This window comes from Pogoniulus pusillus, chromosome 29, assembly GCF_015220805.1.
Source record: "Pogoniulus pusillus isolate bPogPus1 chromosome 29, bPogPus1.pri, whole genome shotgun sequence".
In the NCBI taxonomy this organism is placed as follows: domain Eukaryota; kingdom Metazoa; phylum Chordata; class Aves; order Piciformes; family Lybiidae; genus Pogoniulus; species Pogoniulus pusillus.
Genome location: NC_087292.1, coordinates 8,852,985 through 8,879,337, shown reverse-complemented (window position 1 = coordinate 8,879,337; position 26,353 = coordinate 8,852,985). Strand labels below are relative to the sequence as shown.

At 39.0% G+C, this 26,353-nt stretch overlaps 1 protein-coding gene across 6 annotated transcripts in view; it reads left to right on the top strand.

Moving 5' to 3' along the window:
- Window positions 1-24,378, top strand: part of ADNP (activity dependent neuroprotector homeobox) — a 31,671-nt gene extending 7,293 nt beyond the window's left edge. For 2 of the 6 annotated variants that reach the window (XM_064167645.1, XM_064167644.1), the window contains 3 exons: window positions 16,432-16,544; window positions 17,980-18,072; window positions 19,971-24,378. In XM_064167645.1, the coding sequence (XP_064023715.1) occupies window positions 16,437-16,544; window positions 17,980-18,072; window positions 19,971-23,102 (3,333 nt within the window). In that variant the 5' untranslated portion in view covers window positions 16,432-16,436 and the 3' untranslated portion in view covers window positions 23,103-24,378. Of the gene's footprint in view, window positions 1-3,364; window positions 3,523-4,875; window positions 4,922-6,042; window positions 6,350-16,431; window positions 16,545-17,979; window positions 18,073-19,970 lie in introns of all 6 variants that reach the window. The other 4 variants (XM_064167641.1, XM_064167640.1, XM_064167642.1 and 1 more) reach the window with 4 other exon arrangements.
- Window positions 24,379-26,353: the final 1,975 nt, after the last annotated feature.

Below are 26,353 nucleotides of genomic sequence, written 5' to 3'. Positions count from 1 at the left end.
ACACCCACCAGGTGGAGCTTCTGGCACCAGTGGAAAATTCCAGAAATCCAGCAAGAATAAGATGTGTATGAATGACTTAGAAGATCTCTCTCTGCTGGGATGCAGAAGATTTTTTTAACCTTTAAATAAAAAGAGTGTTGAGTAAGACCTATCAGCCTTACTGATTCCTTTCACTAAAACCCTCTTCCATAGAAGTTTTTTCTCTGTTGGGAAGTTGGAGTTCTCAGCTGAAGCTAGATGGTAAACTCCAGTAGAAGGAGATAAAATAGTTTTATAAGCCCTAGCTGAAAATTGTGTAAAAACATTGAAACAGCATGTTAAGGTTTTTGAGTCTTAAGAGTTTCCTCCAAAGGATTTTAAATGGTTTGTTGTTGCAATTTTTTCTACCACATATTCAATGACTGTCTCTCCTAAAGCAATATTTACATAGGATGTCCAGAGAAGTTGTGTGAAATGGTCTTTCTTGTTTGACACACAACTTGACATTTTTGGAGGTAGCTAATGTAGTGTCTGAAGTGATTTTTCAATTTTTAGGGTTTTTATTGGCAAAAGGACATGAACAAAGATGATTTGACTGTGAGGAGGCCTTGCACTATTTTCTTGCCCACAGGGCTGCAAAAGTTTTACATTGCTTTGACCAGATAGCAAAATACATTTGTTGATTTCCTTCTGTTCTAATAATTTTAGTTTTAAACCAACAGGTCAGGGTTTTCCAGAGGGTTTGATTTGGGTTTTCTCTTCATTTGATACCTTTTTTATGTGCCTAATCCTTGGATTAGGTAAAGGACAAAAAGTAAAGGACCTTGGATATAGAAACAAGTTGAAGCGCTTGGGAACTTAGGCTTGCTGACATGCTAGCTCAAGGTTGGATTTAAGTGCTGGGTCTAACGTGGCAGCTGTGCACACAGAAGTATCCAGCTGGAGTTGAGAGGTGTTTGTTAGACAGAAGTTAGCTGAAGAACATCATATTAAGTGGGCAGAAGCTTGGTGTTGCAGATGGTTGAGCTGATAAGGCTGAGGAGCTGCTTTCTGTTTAAAAGGTTTCCATGCCGGAGTAGAGCCCATGCTGTTATTGTTACAAAACAGCCTCCATCCCAGGATTATAGTGGACTTGAAAAGTGAGCCCTTAGTTGTCTGGCATTTCAGATGTGCTGTTAAACTGCAAATCTCATTACCTTCACAGGAGATGGAGGTGCACAGCCCTCTGAAAAGTAGGCCAGAAATGCTTAAGGAGGAAAGAGAAGAATGCAGCAGGAGAAAATGGAAATGCCTCATGTAAACCAGTAATAGAGGTTTGCACAGGGAGGGGAGATAGTCAATTGCAACTCCTAACTTTTCTAGAAAGTTTTTGGTAGCTTTCACTCTTAGAGCTTCTGTGTTCTCCCTCATGTTTCTGCTCCTGGTATTTTTGGTTTGCACACTCTTCCCTGACATACATTTCTGCTTTCTGACTATCACTTTTCCCTGCTCAGCTGTTGCCATTCTTTCCTTGCTCAGCTGTCCTGGAATTGTCAGATCCGAGTCCCAGGCTCCCCTTTGCTACAGGGACAGGCTATCATAGTGCTTGTGTGACTATAGAGTGGTGTTACACACCATCACACTGGATAGCATCATTTATCCTGTGTATGTGCAGAGGTTGATTTTGTATTGCTGTGGGAACCACAGGTTTATTTTCTTGCTTACTTTTTCTTGTATTTTAAGAGATTTCACTCTTTTGCACTAGCAGCTTTCTTTGCAAGTCTGTTTTATGGCTGGTCTTTTAGAGCATGCTGTTACATGCAGTTAGCAAATTGTTAAAGTAGACTGTATTCTAAATGCAGTTGGAATAGGAAAGTAAAAAGCACAGCATCAAGAAACTACCAGTCTTGCTTTAGTTGGTCCAGAAGTGTACAGATGCTGTCACCTGTTACTGCTGTGTTGTGTAGTTACATGTGAGCAAAAAGCTTCAAGTTTAAATACTAGCAAAACAAAGGCTAACATAAAAGAACTTTTGGTTATAAAAAGTCAGAAAAATGCCAGATGCTTGGTGATTCTTGTCAGCAACACAATGCAGGGAAATGATACTCAGTCTCTGGGAGCCCATACTGGTGTGGGCTGAAGTACTATCCTGTGCTCAGTGTTTGTGTCTGCATATAGGTAGACCAGTTGTCACTGGTCTGTTCTCAAGGCTGATCTGGTCCTCATGCAGAAGTGTGCTTTCTGCAATGATGAGTCAGTGGGAAGAGGTAATTTGGCACAGTAGAGATAGAGGGGTACAAATTCTAGTTGGAGAATAATCCAAGTAGGAAATAAGTTAACCCACTGTTCCTGTTTATTTGAAGAAACAGCTAGTGGTCTTGCTAAAGCATCTGCAATATTCAAATTTGCCTCAGTGTGAAGTATTTAAAGAAATTTATCTTTTCACATTTCTTAGAACATTTTAGTATGTTCTGTTGAAACCATACTTGCTGAAGAAAAACAGCCTGTACTTTAAGTTGTGGATATTCTGTCTGAATAACCAAGAGATTAAAATCTAACAGTTTTAAACAGTAAACTCCCATATTACTTGGAAGAGTTATTATAAATTATTCAAATTTTGCTTTTATAAACTTCAGATTGAGTTGTTCCAGGTTTTATGATACTAATTTTATGTCTTGTGTTTCCAGTCTGTACCAGACTGAGTTTCTGTCCATGGGTGATGAGTTGAAAAGGTATCAGTCTTCCTACAGAAGCATGATCACTTATATGCCATCACTCAAAATGGTTTACTTCACATCCTCCTACTAGCAGCATTGTAACTGAAAACTGTAATCTGACTGCTTCCCAAATGAACGTGTATCCCTGGGGTTGTAGCTGACAGCCATGTCAGCCGTTTGATCTCCCAGAGTCTTGGGATTTAAGGTGGGACTGTTTGTATGTTAACCTAGGCAAAATTCTCTGTTCAAGGAAGTGTTGTTGGTATTGTAGTAAGTCTACCTCATCGCTATGGAGTGCAGCTATGCTGCTGGTACTAACAGCTCAGGTGAAGCATAAACTGAGGTCATAAATAATTCAGTCAAAAGATTTTATGAACTGTGAATAGAAGTGTTTCTCTCTGTATCCTGCAGGATTTCTGAACTGGATAACTTAATAGAAATGCGAGCACTAAAATATTCCTCAAATGGCATCATCCAGCAGAATCTGTTGTTTAAGCCACAAACCTGTTCAGATTTCCTGCAGCACTGTTAACTTGCTGGAGTGCACTCCACATTAGCTCTGTCAGTAACACTACTGTAAATTTGGTTTGTAATTAGCTTTGGAGTCCACAATGAAACGTACGTTCTGAATGTAAGATTGCCCTTATTACATTTCTTATCTCTTGTCTTTAACACTTTCTTTTGTACAGCAGGATATGATCCTTCTTCTATGTCCGGGCTTTGGCCTCACACAGTAGGTGTAATATAATCGCTGAGGTGGGCGTTCTGGAGGAGAATTATTTTTGGAGGCTTTTGCATGAAACTTGTCCAATGAGTCTGAGACGCCCAAGCACCATTAATTTTGGAGGTAAATGCCTCATAATATGTACTGAATAGATTGGGAGGAGGAATTAGGATTTTTGTTTGGCAAACTATGGGCAAAAACTAGTTGTGAAAGGATCATTCTGATAGTTGCGATGTTTGGACATTCTGAACTTAAAGGAACACCAACTTGAACTGTAGGAAAATTGAGGGTCAGGAGGGCTTTGAGCTCAATCAGTCTGACAGCTTGACTGCACGTTAAGTAGTTTGCTGGTTTAAATTGGTTTTGTCCTCCTCTTTTGGTTTGCTAAAGCCGACAGAGGCAAAAGTGAAAGACTGCAAGACAAATTACCAGGCTGCCTGAAGTACACACTCATGCTGAAACAAACTGGGGGGCAAAACATGTGACTTGTGGTATGGAAGTTCAAAGATACATAATTTAAGTTGGATGTCCCTTTAAGTTGTTCCTTGGAATCTTAACATTTGTTACTTGGATCTCAATTGGAAGGTTTAATTTTTGAAGTGCAACTGAAATGGTTTTTATTACAATATTTTCTATCATTTGTCTATAAATTGGTCTGTCAAAGTAGGTTGGGATATGCACAAAGAGAGGGGAGGGAGGAATATTGTAGTTAACAATGAAAAGATAAAGCCAGAGGGGGGGACATCTTCAACAATAAATCAAGAAAGAAAGAAAAAAGCCCACAAAAAACAAATGAAAGAAAATATAATAATTAGTGCCAAAAGTTGTTTTTTTTAAATGACAGTTTTTAAATGTTAGTACTTCTCTGGGGTGGGGGTGGCAGGGGAAGAATTATTTGCATGAAGTATGATTTACTTAAATTTTTATTCATGCTGTTGTTATTGGAATAAAATCGGATACTGATAAAATTATAAAGATAATGTATGTTTAAAAAGTTAATAAGTTTGCTGTAGTAAACAGCAGTAATGTACTGGCACACAGCCAACAGAAATGAAAACTGTTTTAAAGCTTCACAGTGTCTGGGTTGCACTGATGATGTTGATCCTGGCTTCTCAGTGCTTTCTGATTTTAGTGATAACTGTTACTGAGAAATATTTACTGCTTAAAGCCAGGCTGTCTAGTGGAGAGCTATTCTATAATGCAGCCCTTTTTTTTTTGCATAGTACAAATTTTATGTTTTAACTCATTACCAAACTGCATTTATTTTAGTATACTATTTCACTCTTCTGCAGCCCTTCCTTTTTAGTACTGAAATTTGGGGTTGAATTATTGGGATAAAAAACACAGGATCATGATACCTACCTAACAAAGGCAGTGCACTAGAGTAGTGGGTTAAAGTGTGTGGGGCAGTATATATTAAGTAGAGAAAAGGAACAGCTTCTAGAACAAGGGTTTGAAACATTGCTTTTTCTGTAGGAAAAAGATGGAATATTGCATGCTGGGAACAAGTGCTTTCCATAAGGTAGCTAAATTTTAAAAGTACATTGTTTCATTTTGCTTTAGGCTTTGCTTAAATATTCTAATCTAGTCATTTTGTCCTTTCTGCAGTTTTCATTTTGATTAGACCTGTGCAAAACTCTTCTAAACAAAAACTCAAAACCAGCCAAATGAAAAAATGCACAATACAGAAAAGTTTTTAAGGCTGTTAGTGTAAATTCTTTCAGTTGTGTGTCTTGTTTTCCATTATTTCAAAATTGCAGATAATAACAGCAGTAAATAATATCAGTAAATGTAAAGATGCGAATGTGCTGGATGACTACAGAGAAATGACCAGAAGAAAACCAATTGGTTAAAAGGTAGCCTGCAAAAAATACAACAAACCCCAAACATCTGCAAAATAACAAACCCAAAAAGCTCCACTCCTGATCAGGAGAGCAGAAATTCCAAGTAAATAGTCGCATTCATTTTTTCCTCTGCTGTTGTGAAAAGCTACATATAACATGCTTGGAGGAAGCTTGAGTAGATAAGTCAGGACTTACTTCATTAACTGCAGTTGAGTGTTTTGGCCAGGTTTCCCAAAGAAACAGAGCTTATACAATACTATAGAATGTGGCTTGTGTGTTAGCCCCCTCTCCTTCCTCCCAGCCAAAAAAAGAAACTGACCATTTTCAACCAAATTTGCTAGAGGTGGAGGTCTGAAAAGACAGATATGTGCCACTAAGTTCCATTAAATGTACATCTCCAGTAAAAGAAGAAACTAAGGTTCACAAGTTTTCACAACTCTCCCATCAGCCTGTTCCTTCAACTGGATGCAAAAACTACTGAAAACTCATTTGGGAGTTGTTGTAAGAAGAAGGGGAAAGAAATCCTGCTGCTTAGGCTAGGGATTTTAGTGGGTTGGCTTTTCAATGTTGGATGTGCACCATCTGCAGAGGTGCCAGTTAGGTGGTGCGCCCAGAACTGAACAAAGTGACTTGCCTGTCAGTATCTAATGTGGAACTAGCAGAGGATTAAGAAGCAAAGAGACAAAGCATTACATTATCTTGGATTAGTATTTGAAGTGTTCAGCTCCAAATGAGAGTTGTTGGTGCCTGATTGAGTGTATGTATAGCATATTATTCCATGGATACAATATTATTACAGGTACAACAGCAGCTCATGATGCCCCGTAAAGCTTTTCTTTCCCAGAAAGAAAAGCAGGCTCGTGCCAGGGAAAGGGATATGTTAAAAAAGAGGAGGAGGCGACAAGACTATCTCAAAAGAAGCGTGGAGCCACAGAAAAATGCAGAAACAATAAAATGGCACAGGGATGATGAGAAGAGGAGAGAAAATGAGCAAGTTAAGGACAAAGATATCAAGAAGCGGTGGAGACAGGATGAGAGAGAACGACGAAAGAATGTGGACGCTATGAATTGGCACAGGGAAGAGGAGAAGAGGGAAAATGAGCGAGGTAAGGACCAAGAAGGCCAAGAACCAGCAAAGAAAGGATGAGGCGGAGAGGGGGAAAGAGCGACGAAAGGATGGACCTTTTGAAGCAGTGACGGGATGATGAGGGGGAGAGGGGAGAACAGAGAGCAAGAACAGTTCTGCTTTATAAGACTACAGAAATAATAGAAAATACTAATCTTTTCAGTTTCAAATGTATAGGAAATCTGCCCTAATGAACTAGAGTTCTCACGGAGCTCATTATTTTAACAAGACAGTGGTGATTCCTGTACAAACTCAAAGTCCCAGTGGGATAGAAGAGGCTGGGTTTTCATGTTGCTTATAAAATTGTTTTGCACACATACTCACACTTAATACTTGAACAGCATGGTTGCTAATACTGTGTTACAGATCACCTAAAAGTTTAGGTTTTCTCAGTCTTCATAATATGAGTAAATGAGAGCATTAGGAAAGGAAGGGTCAACCAAATGTGCCCATTAGAGAAGGTAAAACTGATGTTTTATTGTATTCTTATGTATAATGTGCCCAAGAGATAGTTGTAATTGCAGCCTCAGTTTTATTCCAGAGTAAATTATTTAACACAAGCTGTTTGGAATGTAAATTTGACAGAATGCTTTTAAGAAGCAGTCAGTTCAAGAGCTGCACGTTTCTGTGTTATTAGATCTAAGGCGCTGGCATCAAATCAGTTGGCATCACATTTGATGTGATAAATTAAGCCAACACCTTGGCATCAAATCTGAAAAACTGACAAACAGTAAGTATTTACATTACACGAGGAAGACACCATTGAAAGTTGCATTTTCGTTGAATTTTATGTAGGATTTTTGAAATCTGGCGTTGTAAAATTGTTTTGGTTTGGATTTCTTTGAGGGGAGGGGAAATCCCTAAAACATCAATTTATAGTGGATGAGAGTCTAGTGCTTTGGAAGTCCTTTTAGACTGATTTAGACATTTGAGCCTTTTGAGTAAAAAGGGTGGTGCCTTTGCAGACATGGTGGTAGTTTGCTCAGGTCCTTATAGTTTGTGATGTTGCAGCCTTTCTTGGAAGACTGGTCTGCTCTGCCTGCAGGGTGTTCACAATACACGTTGAGGGGAAGGCGCTGTCGAACTTAATCTTTGGTGAAATAGTGCCTCTTCTAAACAGTAGTAAAGAACTAGCCATCTGGAAATGAGAAGCTGATTCAAATGTCTGCATCTTCTGCATTTTCTGTATTTAACATATGTTTGGTTTAGGCTTGGAAACCTATACTACTTTTTTTTATATTCCATAAAAGTGTTTGCCACCCTTGTTTTGACCAATCAGTTATGATGAGGCAGCCTGGAAGGACACACAGCAGCAGTAACAAAGAGAAGAGTTTTGTAATTAACGACTACTAACTTCTATGTGGCTGGGTACTGAATGTGGCTGAGTAATTCTCTTACTCAACAAAACCATAATGGTCAGCATCCTGAATATGCAAAAAGCTTTTTTCTTTTTACTGCTGATCCTTTCAGTGGAGGTTAAAAAAAAAGTAGAATGTTTAAGGGGTAGGGTGAAGGGTAAATCTTGCTTATTATGAGTAACTATATATTTCATTGTGAGAGGAAGATGCTCTCAAAATGAGTTACCAGCTATGTTCCTGTGAGGTTTTCGCTGTAGGCTTGGGAATTGTCAGCTGGTAAAATAAATTATATGTCAAGAAAACGGAAAAAAAAGCATGCTTTAAAACTTGCTTCCAGGAGCCTCATTTTCATTTCTCTAACTTCTTTTCTTTTCTTCATTCCAAATTTTCACTCAATACTCACTGAGAAGGTTCAGTTTTGTGGTTTTTCTTTTCTTGCTTGACTGTTCTCAGCTTCTTCAACTTGCATGCTTCTAGCAAATATATGGAATAGCCAGATAGTAACTTTCCACTTACTCATCTAGGCAATGCTGACATGATGAATGTTGTACTATTCTACTACATAAAAATAAACAACCACAACTTAAAAAAATCACATCTTGCACTGGCTTGGTTCCACCAGTGGACAGGTACTTGGGAAGATTCAGTAGTAGCCAATGTAAAGTAGCTCATAGAGGTTAAGAGATGCCTCAATAACATGCACAAGGCACTAGAGGTGGTTTTTGTTTATTTGTTTCTTGTATCTACCTCTGGAGATTCTAAACTGATGTTATACTTGCCATTTCACACTGATGCTCTTTACAGACTGTGTTGAGTGAAGTTACCTTCTCCAATAAACTGTTCAGGGTCGCTTACAATTTTGTGCTTGCAGCTCATGGAAGGCTTTCCGCATGATACAAACAGAGTATGGTAGTGAGGAAATGGCATTTTCAGTTAAGTGTAAGGGAAGAAAACCTAGAAAACAAAAACCTGGTTTTGTCTTGTTTCCTTTACACAGAAGGACTTCCCTCCAGATGATTTCTTTAGGTCTTTTAAAAAAAAAAATTCTGCATGAAACCGCCCATTTTACTAACAAGACTGCTGACATTAGAAATGCGTTATACCTGCTACTTGTTGAAACTGTAAGAAAGCTCAAAGGTGAAACAAGCACAGTAAGCGCTTTGAATGTGTTATCCAAAAATGACAGTAACAGGATGAGGCCCATTTGGAATATTTGCTGAAGATTTTAGTTGAGAGAAAGGCTGTCTTGTTCTGAAACAGATGTGGCTTTCCCAGAATCAGAATGGCATTGTTACCTTGTGAGTGCTTTGAAGCTGTACACTAGAAGATCCTCTGTTCCATTGTTCCGTACAATGTTGGCGGAGCTGAAACCGTCCAACCTGAGGCTATCAAAGGTACCTGACTGCATGGCAGCTCTTCTGGTGAGGTCCAAACTACAAAAGACTTACAGGAGAATTAACAATTTAGTTACACTAAAATAGCTTTTGGGGTCTAAAGGCAGGTGGAACCTTTCTCTTTTTTAATCATCTTCGATAATTCGACCAATAAGGATTTTTTTGCTGCTTTTTCCTCTTTGTGTTCCTTATCCTTTCTCCTGCAGTGTTGTAGTTCCCAAGTGGTGAATACAGTGTATTGTGTATGAGATCAGTATGTCTCTCATAAGGGAGGACTGTTTGCACTGAGAAAAATATGTAGCATAAGAAAGCATCAACTGTCGAAGTCTAGAATTCTGTACCAGGCATGCAGTATTGTTATGTTGCAGTGATTAATTTTCCAAATAATGGCACAGTCTTTTTTTTTACTCTTTTTTTTTTTTTTGACTCAGTTCCCTAGATGGTGGCTGTCCCTTGGTAGCTGATGTGTTAAAGGGCTGAATTGCATGGCCATGTTGACTTGAATCTAGTTGGTACAGGGAGAATAGCTTGTTTTTTCTTAAGTGGCTTAAAAACACTTAGAGTAGTAACATAACAGGAGGATGTGTCAGACTTCACATTCTGGATGTTTTTAGAGCAGTGACTGCAGTTGTTTCCAGCTGGAATTTGAGGTGCTAGTGAGAGTAGTGAATTGAAGAGGTAATTTGGAGTTGGAAGCCACTGCAAGTCTTATCTAAATGCTAACGTGGGTTTTTTTAAAAGGTGATACATTGAAGAGTTTGGGGGTTGTTGAAACTGTGCGGTGACTATGTGGAGCTTCATTTTTGAGCTAGGCCTTGTTTCCTTTCAGCTTTTTTTTGCCATGCCATAAATATCAGAAGGCTTGATTTTTCTGTCTTAAAATACTTGTGCTGTTAAATTCCAAAAGCTAAGCAGAAGTGATGTTTTTTCCTGCATATTACTCATGTTTGTGCTCCTGAGAGCATACTGGTTGTGGACTAGACCTCTATGCTAGGTACTGCACAAATAGCAAGGGACAGTCAAGGGACATTTTATGTGCCTTTGTAAAGGGACAGTCAGACATTTTATGTACAAGCATAGTAAAGATGAGCGAGATCATACGAAATCCATATAAATTGTCAGCATTTCTTACAACTAGATCAGTAATCCATTTTTTTAGGCAGCTGAAGATCCTATCTGGATATTCCTTCTAAGGACATCGTTAGTTGTCTTTATAAGTAAACAATTTGTGCTCTCCACCCATAACTCAGTTTAGGAACAAGGGCTTCCCAGCGTATTTGTAGGTGGGACCCAACTGTAGAAACAGAACACAAAAGGGTAGACACAAACTTCATACTACGTTTGAACCATGAACTTGAAAATAACTGGTTGACATAGAGGAAGATCTCCTTATTTGTGTTACTTAATGAGAATAAAAAATGCTCAGGCTTCCCTGTAGAATTATTGTGCTGAATGTAGATGTGGTTGTCTTGACTTACTTTTCTGTGAATGTGTGAACAGATGCACATTCCCTTACAAAGAGAAGTCCTGTAGTATATTAAATATCTAAGATTTGTGCAGGAATGAATTGAACAGAGTAGAACTGTGCAGGAAAATGATAAAGATTAGTTATGCCTCAGCTACTGTAAACCAGAATACATGGAAATACAGGATGTCCTGCTAACTGGAATCCTGTGCTGGAATTATCATTGGTGCAGTGATGTCACCTCGGGATAAATGAATCTTCCTTTTTTTCTTTCAAATGCTGCTGAACTTTGTTTGAAAGCTACTTTGAGATGTTAAGTGGCAGCTGAACCATCAGGAGTTGGTAACTGATAGGTGTGTAAAGCCCGAGCTGCTTGTCCCTTTTGTCTGTCTTCACTGAAGTGTACTGTATTTAAGATGGTTCACTTGGCATTTCTGTTAAAAAACCCAAGGAGAAACAGCATTAAAGTGAGTTGTTTTACAGAAGGATCAGTTGATCTCTGACCTTCATGGGTAGCCTTCACTGTAGGGGATGCTGGATGTAGCAGTAGCTTCAGTGCTAGGTGAAAGCAGTAGCAGGTTCTGTCAGTACTGGATGCTGTATTCTTTAGCATTGTGTTCTGTTAAAACAATTACTGAGATCTGAGCTCCAGAGCGGTAAGAAGCAGCCATGGTAGTTCTTGATGTTGCCGGTGTCCTTGTGTAAACATCAGCTTTTGGTTAGATAAAGGATACCTCATTTCAGTAGCATCATTAATGATTATTTGAGACACCTCTTAATTTCAACCATCTTAATGCCCACACTCAAGGATGTGCAGGCAGTGTGTGGTGTACATCATAATGACAGTTTCAGTTACTTGCTGTAACTAGAAATGGAGATGCTAATGCTCTGTTCGCAAATTGTAACAATGGCAGGCTGTATCTGGCTCTCCACTAATTATGATTAAATAGTCAAAATTCTTTCTAAATTAGTTGCATTTGCTTAAAGATGATTTTTTTTTTAAGATCAGATGAGATGGATTCAGCTATCAAGCAGAATTTATTTGAAGTAAGGTTGATCTTCAGTTTTCAGATTGGAAGATCTAATTATATCCTCTATTATGATGTGCTGTGATAGAAAGATCTTGATAATTTATTGTAAGATTCAACTGCAAGGCAGGCAAAAGAGCAGAGTCAAGAAGATCATGCAGATAGAATAGAGATCTTGTTTTCAGACAGTCCTAAATAATAGGCTTGCTTTATCACTTGAGTGTGTGTGTATATATATCATGGTGCATTTGGCATTTCTGGGTACATTAGCCACAGTAATTAAGAGAAAGCATTTGATTATTTTAGTGAAGAAGCTGTTAGTGATTGTTTTAGTACAGAATGCCTATTTGATAATAAGCATTACTTTGAGACTTGTCTGACTTTACAAGTGATCATTGCCTAAAGACAAACTCTATACTGACTCTTGCTTTGTCATGAGGGAAAAAATGCTTCCTTACAAGAAAAAGGAGGATGATATTCTTTCAGTGGGAACTTTGGCTTTAAAGAAAGCAGCACAGCTTGCTAGAAGCTTTAAAACATAATGTTTTCGTGTACTGATATTTCTACAGTTGATATTAATAACTTGGGTTATTCTGGAATAAAATTGCTAGGACATTATCTCCTTGGATTTGAAGTTCACTTGAAAATATTAATTCAGATCCTGAACATACTTGACTATGCTACTTCATATAATTTTTGATTAAAAAATTGAGCAGACAGGTAGCTATGAAAAAGCTTCTGAAAGCATTACTGAATCAGTGCTGGAAAGTGAGAGTAACATTTACTCCGTTGCCTTTAGAGAGAAGGAATTAGTGCAGCCGTGATTAATTTCTTGGCTACATTAATATTTTCCACACTGGCTCTGAACTGCAGCAGCAAGAACTTTTAATAAATGAATGTCCTTTGTGCTTTGAAAGAAAACTCCTGTTTCTCTATTGTAACTTACTGTTCAGAGCCATACTTCCCAATTCTGTTTAGGGAAGAGAGGGAACAGAATGTTAGAGAAACACTTTTGAATTTGATCTGTGTTCAAGGATATAACTCCACTTTGTGCATTAGTTTTTTTTTTTTTGTTGTTACCTCTTAATGCAGTCCTAGCATCACACGAGTCACATACATCAGTTTTAAGTAATTTTAGAGGTGACAGTGAGCTCAGCATTGAAAGCTGACTGGCCTAGGAAAAGAAATTAGTTGTTTTTTCCATCTGGAGATGTTAAGCTTCACTTGCTTTTTCAACTACAAATGAAAAATATAGAGTATGGTACTACTTGGGAACTGCAGGTGGGACACAGCCTTACTAAACTGGTTGCATTTATCAGTAGGCTGGTTAGTAGTTGAAATTCTTAAGCATCAGTGTTCTTTCCCATTAGTCTTCTCCATCTTTTAAACATTAATAATACTTCACAAGATTGGCATTGCTGATCCTTAGCCCTGTTGCTAAATACTTTCAATTACTATCTGTGTCTTTAAAATACACTTGGTTCAGGTTTAAGTTATATTAGATGTTGGTTTTACAACGGAAGCAAAATAGTTCCAGTCAAGAAGATTATAGTTCTGTTTGAAGTACCTAAATCAATTGTGATACTGCCCTGAAATAAATGAATGTACTCTGTGGTCTTAATTTTGTAAAGCAAAAAACTTCTCAATACAAACTCCTGTTTGCAAGGTAAATATCCATTCATATTTTGAAAATCATGCCCACTATTTATCTCCTATTACTTGCTGTTATTTTTACTTCATCCCAAAGCACATTAAGAGATAGTACAAATAACAGGACACAGCCTCTGTCCAGAGGTGCTCCGACAGTGAAACTGACACCACAGAATGGGCAAGGGTGGGTAGCAAAGCAGGGCGGAACATGGCACATTCTGTACTTTTCTTAAAGCAGTTATAAAATCTGAAGTATGTTGAAAGTGATTTTCTTAAGCTTCTTCAATGTATGCCTTCTGAAATTGCTCGTTACTGTAAGAAAGAGGAAAGGGGCATGTGGCTAAATTCAGAACTGGGTGAGAAAATCTGATAAAGGAAATGTAAGTCAAGCACAAATTTCAGAAAAGTAACTGACTTGCCTGGGTCAGTTTTCAAAGTAACAAGTTAGAAATTCAGATTCCCACTTTATTTCCTAGTTCTTTGGAGGATTGAAAATTAAGTCACAGGGCAGAATAGAGTAGCATTCTGAAAGGATGACAGTCCAGCTATTTGAACAATTGGATTCACTGGCAGAGACAGAGAGACTGTCTTAGACCTGGATACTCTTTGTAATTTCAGGTGAAATATTTGAAGTAGCACAGATAAGAATAGATAGGGCATTTCTCATATGAAGTCATCAGAGGCTTTAGAGGGTGTAATTGGGAAGTGAATCTTTGCCTTCTCTGAGGTGGCAAAGAATTCCTGTCCAAGTGCTCTCTATAGCTTGATTAGGGCTCCTGTTATGAGACTTCTGAATGACTGACCTGTAAGGTATTTCTCTAGAATGCCGGTTCTTCTGTTTCTGAAGTGGGTTTGAGTTCCCCAAAAAGCAAAGGTGCCAGCTACAACACAGAACACTGCTGTTGTTCCTTAATTTTTTTTCCCAAATGTAATCCTTTTTACTAAGACTAGAGTTAGCTGAAACATCTGTACAATCACAGAAATCAATATGCTTGCATTTACAGTTCTCTGTGTGAAGAAATCAAGATGGTTTTCATTGTATTAAATTCTCTACCGAGTGTTACTTGGAGGAAATTAGTACCAAACATTGAAATACATTTTTAACCTGTGGTGTTTGCAGATTACTGTAGAGTTAGTCACTTTGTGGCAAGTGTTGGACTTCATTGCAGATACTGTAATTGAGCATTTTGGAATCCCTGAGATTTGCTGACAGTTTAAACATTTTTTGTCTTTGACTTCTCACTTTTCATACAATGGTATTAAAATGATGCTGTATTCACCTGCCTGATACAAGTGCCAAAGTCCTTAATGATCAGAGTTGCTTTGGTACTTTGGAAATTTTTCCCATAGATATTTGTGTAATCTCAGGCTTGCTTCCATGTAGTTTCTAATTTTATAGTTGTGATATGAATCCTAAATGTCATGATTGCTCTTAGCCATGAGCTGTTTCTGAATTCATTGTTTTTGAAGAGATAGGAGCCTGGTAACAGGTGCTAGCAGCACCACTTGCAGGTTATGTTACCACTGTTACACGCAAAACTCAGTTTTGTTTATTTCTGAAACTAAACAGTGTTGTTGATGGGAATCATGGAATAGTAAGTTGTTAGTAACTGTCTTAAAGCATTAGCCTACTAAAAGTTGGTAGGAGTATGAAAATAGGCTAGTGTGTAAAGGGAGAAGTAATACTTCCATATGCATGGTAGTGCATAAATGTTGGTTTTGATCAGAAACAGTGTAGTCAAACCCCATATCATTTGAACTTTGAGAAAATTTCTTAAGCTCTTTACCTTGGCAGCTGCCCTTTGATCTCATGGCAAAATGGGAGAATTTTTGTCCAGCTGAAAATACTGAATGCCATACTGTTGCAAACTTCTGTTACATCTGCATTCTGGGCTTCTACTTGAAAGTGGTAGAGAATACTTTCAAGCTTCTAATGGAAAAAAAAAAAAAAGTCCATTTTTACTTGGGTAGATTCTCTGGCCTTATAATGGATTCGTTTTTTAACATGAATTCAGCTTTTTGTTGTCCAAACACATCAAGGTTTCTGAATTGGCTCATGTAAGTATTAGTGAGCAGAAATGCAGCTTTTCTGTTGTGCAACAGACATTGGACCGTTGGAGCCTAGGTAACAAGATAGCAGCTCTGATGCTTACTTGCTACTTAAGCTTTCTGCCCTTTTTGAGAAAAGCCTGCTTTTTTACTGCTGCCTCCACTCCCTCTCCCTTCTACAATGACTGTGTAGTCAGGGTCTTTCCTTGAAATGCAGGTGATTTGATGAGTCTGTAGCTGAGCAGGGGCCTGCCTAACAGCAGCATGCAGATGGAAAACTCTGTACACAAAACAAGACATTTGGAAGAAATCTTAGTGGTAATCCTTGAATCTAGGAATCCACGTATCTTTAAATGATAGACTTTCTTTCAGTGGGACAGCTCGAGTCATTAACAGTTGAATTGGAACTGACTGCCTCTGTATGGGGAACTGATGAGTTGTCTTGTAGGCTGAAAGTACCCAGCAGCACTTTGAGGTGTTAAGCTATCTCTTGTACTCTTTCCTGTGATTTACATCTCAGAATGGCTCTAACTGAGCTTTCAGATCCCATCTTAATAAAAGAAGAATGCTGCTAAACAACTTTTAAAGCTATAAACGCAGTAGATGGAGGAGACTATTAATTTCTAATCCTATCTACAGCTGAATGGAAGAAGGCTCTTTCTCACCGCAGAGATACTATTAAATCTATTCCATGACTGTCACAAACTTTGAAGCTCAACTTAGGGATTTTCAAATTGGTTAGGATAGGTATGCACATAAGAGAAATTGAATTTTTAAGTAATTCAGCACAGAGGAGAAATTTCTCTGTAAATACAAATACTTTTTAAGAAGAGTTTTTTCCAGATGCAGTGGATTACTCTTGAAATAGTTGTTACATCAGTTTGTTGGATTTTCAAGTGCTCTCTTAGGTTTGTCAATATCTAGCTTTATGGCCAACCTCATCTAAGAGCAAATCAGACAAAAATTGTCGTAGTTTCTTAGCTAATGACACAGCTTTGATGCTGCGCTATATGGGTGGAACGAGACAAAATTACTAATAATGAAAAAGTGCAACACAGTATCAGACAAAACACATTTGACTTAAACCTATTCTCTTACTTTTTTTTTTTCCCCAATAGAAACTATGTTCCAACTTCCTGTCAACAACCTTGGCAGTTTAAGAAAGGCCCGGAAAACTGTGAAAAAAATTCTTAGTGACATTGGTTTGGAATACTGTAAAGAACATATAGAAGTAAGTATGATACCTCCCAAGTGTTGTAGCCAGAGTTAAAATGCTCCAAAGTTCATGGGACTGTGAAGTTTTTGGTGTATGACTTGATTATTTTTTGGATCTGTTGGATAAAATGTCACTTTTTTTGCATATCCTGTTCCCACACCATACTCTTCTGTCCTCATCTTCTAGGAATGAGACTGTGATTCCACTTGAGCCTTGTTCAGGTGTTGCTACCCCTGCATTGCTTTTTAAGTCCTACAGGAAGTAGGAATTAATTAGTACCTTGAGATAAAATGCACCTGTAAACACATGGTAGAAAGTTTAGTCAAGGCAAGACACATGTCAGGCTCTGTGTAATTGATCTGTACTGAAGGAGGTTGTCTTTGGTTTGTGGGGGGGTTCTTGAACATAGCATGTGTTGACTGAACACTTAGGAACCAAGCAGGAACTTGGTGTGGTACAGGATGTTCTTGAGGGACAGGAGATCACACTGGGGTTTTAATGAAGTGTTTGTCAAGGTCATCAAATTAAAAAAATCATGTCTGCACCTGTTCAACTAGAAGAGAAGAGTGTTTGTGCTAGTCTTCTGGACAGACTTCACAACTATCATCTCAAGTGCAGCTTTCTCTTCTGGGCACTAGCTTATGTAGTGTCATTTCAAGCCCTCAGCTCTTAGGAGTACCCATCAAATTATGACCAGCTTGCTTTGGCATTTCTGTTAGTACCTCTTTAAAGAGCATTAAAATGAAAATCATAAGAAGAAGAAATTACAGTCCTCCCTACTTGGAAAACTTGAGTGAGAATATAATTTCTAAGGATAAAATTTTGCACTGGGACAATGCTACTTTCAGTATTATTAATTTCAGTATTTGACGGTCTTCTGTGCAGCTGACTTACATGCCAAAGATGATACCGAAGTACTTGAGGAAGTTTTTTTTTAAATTATTATTAATTTTTAATAGGAATTTGGGTTTTTGGACATCAAAGATGTAGTCAAACTTTAAAATAAAAAATGAAACCAATGAAAAAAAAACAATACCAACACTTCCCCCCTCAAAAAAAAACCAGACAACAAAGAAGCAAACCACAACCAAACATCAGAGTTACAGTAAAGCGTCTCAGTGATCTTAAATGTTTAGCACCGGCTTGGGAGTACTTTTCTCTACAGATACTTTTGAAAACAGGCCACATATGTAACTACAGTCTTTGCTTATATTAGGAGAATGAGTATTGAAAACAGTTCTTCATGTGTTTAAGGACGTTGAGAGTACTCCCAACTTTTCTCTTCCAAAGAGGTGCATCTGGAATACCCACACTCCCTTGAATTAGTAAGACATGTTGTGTGCCAGCAGCACTTGAGAGGACTGCATGGATGCTTATAAACGTTGCTTAAGGAGCAGTTGGTCTTTGGTTTTGATTCTCTGTACTCTCTTCCCGTCTTCCTCTTCTCCAGGATTTTAAGCAGTTTGAACCTAATGACTTTTATTTGAAAAACACTACATGGGAAGATGTGGGATTGTGGGACCCATCGCTTACAAAAAATCAGGTTGGTAATAGTTTGTTGACACAAGATTCCAAAGATGGTTCATCCTGAAGGATGTTTCATGAATGTGCCAAAGCTTTTCCTGCAGTTTTACCCACTAGTCTTCCTTTCTTGCCAGCCTTTGGGACAGTAAAAAGCTGGCCTTTTTTTTCTTAAAAGTAATACCCTTGGTCTTTTTTTTAGTAGTGTATGGGTAAACAAAAACTGCAGAACTGATTGGTCAAGAAGTTTTACTCATCCTTTGACAACTGCATAATGAGAGCCCATCTGTTTTCAAGCTTAGCTTATAAAGCATGATGGTCCTTCTGGTCAAAAAGGTCATCAGTTTTATACAGTTCATTATAAGCTTTTTACCTTCCCTTAGATGTTTCATTTTCTGTTTTCATAATCTCAGGAGTTAAAATGACCACATCTATCTACTCATTTTATCCACCACTTTTGTAGCTCTGTCAGCTCTCTGCCACACCTGAAGAGTCTCAGGTTAGACTGTCCCAAGATTTGGTTTAGGCATATGTAATTCTGCATAGGTCTGCAGGCTTTACTTTTCAGATGTTCATGAGCCAGTAATAAAGGAAATTTGAGCTAGAAATGGAGGGAAGAAATAATACCTGATTCTGATTAAATACAGTTTAAGGCAAGTCATATCCGCTCCAGTAGCCTCTATCACTGAGACAATATAGAGTAATGCCAGCACTTAGAGAACAGAGAGAAGGTGAAAAACCTCTCTACAAAATAAGCTCTCTTAGCATCTAAAAGATCAAGTACTGCCCATACAAGAAGTGAAAACCTGTATTATATTGGATTCCTAGTGGAGTTTTAATCTAAAAATGTCCCTGTCTTGCTGTGTTCCATGAAATACACTGGTGTCCTTTTTGCTAGTTAATTGCAGAATCAAAATTGTGATACAAAAGGAGACAGCTTTTGTTTAGTTGTTTTTATTGTAGCCTGTCTCCAGCTTACCAGATGTCTGAGGCTTGAAGATAGACAAAAGCAAATACTCCTACTTGCACAGAGGGAGAGTACAACTCTCCAGATACTTTATATGATCTATGTGTAGCTTGATGCACAACTTTTGACGCTCACAATGAATGTTTGTAACTATTTGAATTTAATGTCTTATCTCAACCAAAATGCCACAATGCTTGTAGCGATCTCTAAGGCCAGTGTCACTTTAGTTTCTGTGCAACAGTTGTCAATACTAGCATGTTAAATGAGCGCAGATGAAGGGTGTAGGGAAGCAGCAAGTGTGGCATTTTTTTTGTTTGATTAGAGATTGGCTTAAAAATCAGGTTTGGGCTTTGAGCAGAAGAAGAGGTTTGGTGGCGTTTAAGGGCTTGCGTAGCCTCAGTATGTGAGCTGGTAAGCTTGGATTAATTTGTTCACCAAATACATGTTTTGAAGAGCATCTTTATATAAAAGTTTGTAATGGAAGGAGACACTGCAATAGCTGAAGTTACATGTCTATAAATGTTTGGCAGATTTTGATGGGAAGTACCTTGTCTGGATGGAGTTTCATCCTACTCAAAACAACTATGCATCTTGCTTTTTCCCCTGGAAATGAGTTTTAATTGAACTTCATGAAGTTCAGCTGCAGGGAATGAGGCTTTTCCTTTGACTGGTGATGAAATGTGCTTGTGACTTAGCCTTTCATAATGAATTCATGGTCAAACTCTTGAGGGATCTGTAAACTGGCACTTACCACACGTACATTCAGGTGATAACCTAGTTAGGGCCTGATCTGTAGGCCAAGAATGGGAGAGAAGAAATTAATTTAAAGGCGTGAGACTGTTGTGGTGGGCCTTGAGGTGATTATTTGGAACCATTATTTGGAGAATGTCACAGATGTTGTTGTCCTAAAACTGCTTTTCATTATTTAGTTTCTGCTTTGTTCTTTGTTCAAGGACTATCGGACAAAGCCCTTTTGCTGCAGTGCATGTCCATTTTCCTCGAAGTTCTTTTCAGCCTACAAAAGCCACTTCCGGAATGTTCATAGTGAAGACTTTGAAAATAGGATTCTCCTCAATTGTCCTTACTGTACTTTCAATGCGGACAAAAAGACTTTGGAAACGCACATTAAAATCTTTCATGCTCCGCATGCCAGTACACCAAGTGGAGGCATCAGCACTTTTAAAGATAAAAACAAACATGATAGCCTTAAACCCAAGCAGGCTGACAGTGTAGAACAAGCTGTTTATTACTGTAAGAAGTGCACTTACCGAGATCCTCTGTATGAAATAGTTAGAAAGCACATTTACAGGGAACATTTTCAGCATGTTGCCGCTCCTTACGTAGCCAAGGGAGGTGAGAAGTCGCTGAATGGTGCAGTTCCGTTAAGCTCCAGTGCCCGGGAGGAGGGTGGTATCCACTGCAAACGATGCCTTTTCATGCCCAAGTCATACGAAGCTTTAGTCCAGCATGTTATCGAAGACCACGAACGTATAGGATATCAGGTAACAGCAATGATAGGTCACACTAATGTAGTGGTTCCAAGATCTAAACCTTTGATGCTAATAGCTCCAAAACCACAGGACAAAAAGCCTATGGGACTCCCTCAGAGGATGGGTCCCCTTTCTCCTGGAAGCGTTCGCTCTCTTTCGTCCCAGCAGATGATGAACAGACTCACTATACCAAAGCCTACATTAAATTCCGCAGGAGTGAATATGATGTCAAATGTTCACCTACAACAGAACAGCTACGGAGTCAAATCAGTACCACCGAGCTACGTTGGTCAGCCAGGGGGAAGGCTAAACTTAAGTGGTAATGCAGCAGTTTCTATTTCACAGCAATCACAAACAATGAAACAGTTTTCAACAAGTGGAAATGGAAGGCCTTACAGTCTTGGAGGGGAGCAGAGATCACAGGCGAGATACTCTCTTCAGTCTGCCAATTCCTCTTCGCTTTCATCAGCTCAGTTGAAACAGACGTCATTATCTCAGTCACAAGCAGCTTCAAGAGTATTAGGTCAGTCTGGTTCAAAATCACCTATAGCTGCTACAGGTCCTTCCTCTGTCAATACGTCCTCCACACAGAAGTGGAAAATCTGTACAATCTGTAACGAGCTGTTTCCTGAAAATGTGTATAGTGTCCACTTTGAAAAGGAGCACAAGGCTGAGAAGGTGCCTGCAGTAGCTAACTACATCATGAAAATACACAATTTCACTAGTAAATGTCTCTACTGTAACCGCTATCTACCCACGGACACGTTGCTCAACCACATGTTGATCCATGGCCTGTCCTGTCCCTACTGCCGCTCCACCTTCAATGATGTTGAGAAGATGGCCGCTCACATGCGGATGGTTCACGTTGATGAAGAAATGGGACCTAAAACTGATTCCACTCTAACTTTTGATTTGACGTTGCAGCAGGGTAGTCACACAAATATACATCTTCTCGTAACCACCTACAACCTGAGAGATGCTCCTGCTGAATCTGTAGCTTACCATGCTCAGAACACTCCTCCAGCTCCTCCAAAACCACAACCAAAAGTCCAGGAGAAGTCTGATGTACCTGTAAAAAGTTCTCCACAAGCAGCTGTTCCCTATAAAAAAGATGTGGGGAAAACTCTCTGCCCTCTCTGCTTTTCGATCCTAAAAGGCCCCATCTCTGATGCACTTGCACATCATCTACGAGAGAGGCATCAAGTCATCCAGACGGTTCACCCGGTCGAGAAAAAGTTAACCTACAAATGCATTCATTGCCTTGGTGTATATACGAGTAACATGACTGCCTCAACTATAACACTGCACCTTGTTCACTGCAGAGGGGTTGGGAAGACCCAGAACGGCCAGGACAAAGGTAATTCATCTCGGCTGGGCCAGTCTCCAGCTCTAGCACCTGTAAAGCGTACTTATGAACACATGGAGTTCTCACTGATGAAGAAAAGGAAAATGGATGATGATGACTGCCCCTCTGCCTTCGAAGAGAAGCCTGAGGAACCTGTAGTCCTAGCATTGGATCCCAAGGGTCACGAAGATGATTCCTATGAAGCCAGGAAAACGTTTCTTACAAAGTATTTTAATAAGCAACCATATCCCACTAGAAGAGAGATTGAAAAGCTGGCTGCCAGTCTGTGGCTATGGAAGTCTGATATCGCGTCTCATTTTAGTAACAAAAGGAAGAAATGTGTTAGAGATTGTGAAAAGTACAAACCTGGTGTGCTGCTTGGCTTCAACATGAAAGAGCTGAACAAGGTTAAACATGAAATGGATTTTGATGCTGAGTGGCTGTTTGAAAACCATGACGAAAAGAATTCCAGGGTCAATGTTAGCAAGACTGTTGATAAAAAAATAAACTTAGAAAAAGAGAATGAAAGTTCCTCAGACAGCTATGAAAATGTAGAAGAATACAATGAAAGGGGTAGTAGTCCATTCGGTCAGCGTATTTCTGATAGTGGTGGGAAGAACTCTTCCGATAGCATCGTGGAGAACCCAGAGGACAGCATATCCAAGGAAATCATTGAAAAAAAAATAGTACAGTCTCCAGAGAAGTCTGATCAAAAACAAGAGGAAAGCTCTAAATATGAAGAGATTATTTCTGCTGAAGAACCAACAAAACTGGTAGCTGATGTTTCAGATAGTGAAGGTGATCAGGATGACCAGGATGATGCTGTTGAATGGAAAGATGGAGCTTCACAGTCTGAAAGTGGGCCTGGTTCTCAGCAGGGTTCAGATTTTGAAGACAATACATCAGAAGTAAAACCAGAAGTGTGGACAGATGAGTCCTCCCAGAGTGAAGATCCTGGTAACAGTAAACCAACTGTTGAGACAAAAGGGGGAGGATCTGAGAGTGATGAAGAGCAGTCAAAATGGAAGAATCGTTCCTATGGAAAAGTAGAAGAGTTTTGGTCTAAGGACCAGTCACAATGGAAAAATGCATCAGAGATTGAGGAGAGTTTGTCAAACCAGCAGATGGAATGGCAGAATAGCACAATTGACAGTGAGGATGGAGACCAGTTTGACAGTGTGACTGATGGGGTAGCAGAACCAATGCATAGCAGCTTAACTGGTGTGGAGCTGAGTAGCCAGCAAGCGTGAGCCGCTGGATTTGGAAACGTCAGGAATGGGCTCCAGTCCACAACTGTCCAAACACTCATTTCAGTCCACCGGCTCAGCTCACATCTAACTGGTCCTGCCTTGTGAGAGCTAGGTCATGGCATGTGCTGGTGGTGGCCATTGCTGCTCCAGTGGTTACTTAAGGATGCTGTTGGCTAATCTTGCTTGAGAAAACCTGCTGGGATGAGCACAGCAACTTAATGTGAAAACAGCTAAGCTGGTGGCTCCAGAATGCACACGGAGAAAAGCAGAGATTTATTTTATCTGCATTTCCAACATTATTTCACTCTTGTACATGTTCAGTTGTATGTCTTTTTAAACATTACCCTTTTTCACATGGTAGTGTAGGGCCAACCATACAAGCTACCAGTCCAACGTGTATAGTAGACTATGGGGAAATGGATTTTTTTTTTTCCATGTATCATTCTGAATAGTTAAAATGTATATTTGTACAGTCTTTTAGACCTATTCAAGTGAAGCTTACAGAATTGTTCTTGTGTACCCATCATAGATCTGTTTCTCTTTTTTAGTGTTGCCCTGCTGTGTAATAAATGCTGTATCTAGTTTACCTAGCAAAAGCTTGAAACTGCTATAGTACGGATTTTGACAAACTTAGTTTTTGCACATAACCTTGTACAATCTCAAAACAGAGGCCAGCAACGTAAAAAAATATATCTGGACTCTTATTGTATTATAGAATTTTCTTGTTCTGAATATCCTTGACATTACAACTGATGACAAATGTATTTCAGAGACATTTTCTGAAATCTTTTAAGCTAAAAAAAAATAAAAAGAAAAGAAAAAAATCACATGCAAAGAAACAAGTTTGCAGCTACTAATTTTGACACCTTTTAGATCTGTACAAAAGTGTATTGTGTTGGAGCAGCACACTGAAAACAAAAGTGCTGTGTTTTGGATATTTAGTTTTATCTTTAGTTAACACCAACAAGGTGTTGTATTCATTTATACCATCTAATATATGACACACTGTTGTAGTATGTATAATTTTGTGATCTTTATTTCCCTTTGTATTCTTCATTTAAGCATCTAAATAAATTGCTGTATTGTGCTTAATGTAAATATTTGCTTTATTACACGCAAGTGATACATTCCTGTTCGGTAGATTCCACCTTGCTACATTCATTCCCTGTTTTGTTTGGGTTTCCCTCTGTCAAATTCTCCACAGCTCTGTTGGGGCACGTTTGTGTGGTGCTTTCTTACTGAATAAACTGATCTCTTCAAGGAGATCTTTGTGAAAGGATATAATCTCTTCAAGAAGATCCTGCAAAACTAGTTTCAGCTGCATTTGTCTTTCCTATTTAGCAATCTAGAACAGTGATGTATAAGTAGGACTGTAGGGATTTGCTTGTTCTACATCCTGGAGAAATAAGGTCAATTACTGACTTGGCATTTTTCATCCCTTAGTACATAGATTAAGAGAGATCACTATTACACCTTAAAGCTCTTGTCCATCTCTCTGAAACAGTGCACACTGAGGGTAAACAGCAGCAACGGTATTTGAGCACTTTGCCCTTAGCCATGGAGGAGCAGGCCTTGCAAGCGACAGTCTTGTTTTGCCTTGGAAGAAAAAGCTGAATACTAAAAAAGATTTGTGACTCCTTTGGTCAAACCATTCCTGCATTTTGGCAAATGTGCAGTACAGCAGACAGCTGCACAACCAGAACCTCCAGCCTGATTTACTGAAGGGCATCTTAACAGTGATGAGAACCAAACTATGACAGCAACGAGTTAGTTCTAGGCATGTGTCTAGTATCTGAGTGCCTGCTTTTTGGTACTTCACAAGAACTCAATTGACCAGTGACATTTTCATTCCAGTTCTAAAGGAGAAAACAGCTCTATACTCTTCATTTTCAACAGCAGAGCTATTTCAGAGACCCTGAGAAAACAAGCAGATACCTCTAGCAGTCTGGGATGGGTATAAACTATACTTTCACAAAGTTAAAGACCAAGCCCCTCTAAGCCAAAGAGAATGTCTGTGCTCTTACGTTCTGCAGCCTCTGCTGCTGATGCTCTTTGTAACAAGCATTTTTGAGTTTTGTTGAGCTAATTACATACTTGTGAAGACTGAAAACAGTTACCTTTAGGTGAAGATGGGTTAGATTTGCCACCTCCCACCGACCCCATCCCAAAAGGAATCGTACTTTCATTCTGCTTTTCTAACTCAGAGGAATGAAGATGGGCTGTCTCCCAGTTATGCACTTCAGTGGCAGAATATGCATTTTAAGATCAACAGGAAAAAGACTTTTGTCGTTTACAGCAGCAGCAGCTCTTTGTGCTGCTCTGCCTTGAAAGAGAAATGAGTTGAGCTTCAGCTCATTTTGTTAGCAGGCTTCCTAAGCTACTTAATTGAAAGTAACTTCCTAGTCAGTCAGCTGGGAGGTTAACTACCAAACAACAGCAAAACCCAGGCAGTCAAGAGTCCTACAGAAGGTTATTCCTCATTAAGAAAGTTTGGTTAGGCTTCCTTCTCTAGCCCTAGGCTGCTCTAGTTCATAGGAGGCTGCTTTCTGAGAAAAGATTCCAGATTTTATTTCATCCAAGCTTTAAAAGATTTTACAAATACATATTTTTCAGAACTTGCTCCCCCTGACCCAGTTTGACAGTAGTAAAGACTTCTGCTAAGCAGTGAAATAAACTGGTATCATCTTAGGGATCTGCATTACATTTATCTCGGTATCTGGCAAGTTTAATCTTGGTGAACTCTACAGTTAAGTTTCCAAATTCTGAGCTCCCATCAACTGTAGTCAGTGAATAGCAGGACTACAAAATATGAACTGTTTAGAAGTACTTAATTTGCCAGAAAATTCCATGATGGGAAATACCATTTTATATAGTGATTAAAGGCCTTGCACAAAAATAGTCTGTCTTACCAGGAATGGCGGGGGGCGGGCCCTGTTCTAAGTGGTATAAACTCTTCAAATCTGGAGTTCAGCCTAGACAAGAATTCCTTTCTGGATTTGAGGCTAACCACACATTTTTTACCAAGTCCAAAAGCAGAAGAGGTAAATGGCCCAATAAAACTGCAAGAACCTTAAACCCAGTTTGTGTAATCTTAACATATCACACCACTAGAACTTTATGAGATGGAAGTTACCCAATTTTACAGAGACTATTGCTGTCTCTGCTTGCAGAGTTACCTAGCTCAGGCTGACACTGAAATTCTGTTGGATTCAGTGGGAGGCCTTGAAAAGCCACTAGGTCTGTCCAGGCTA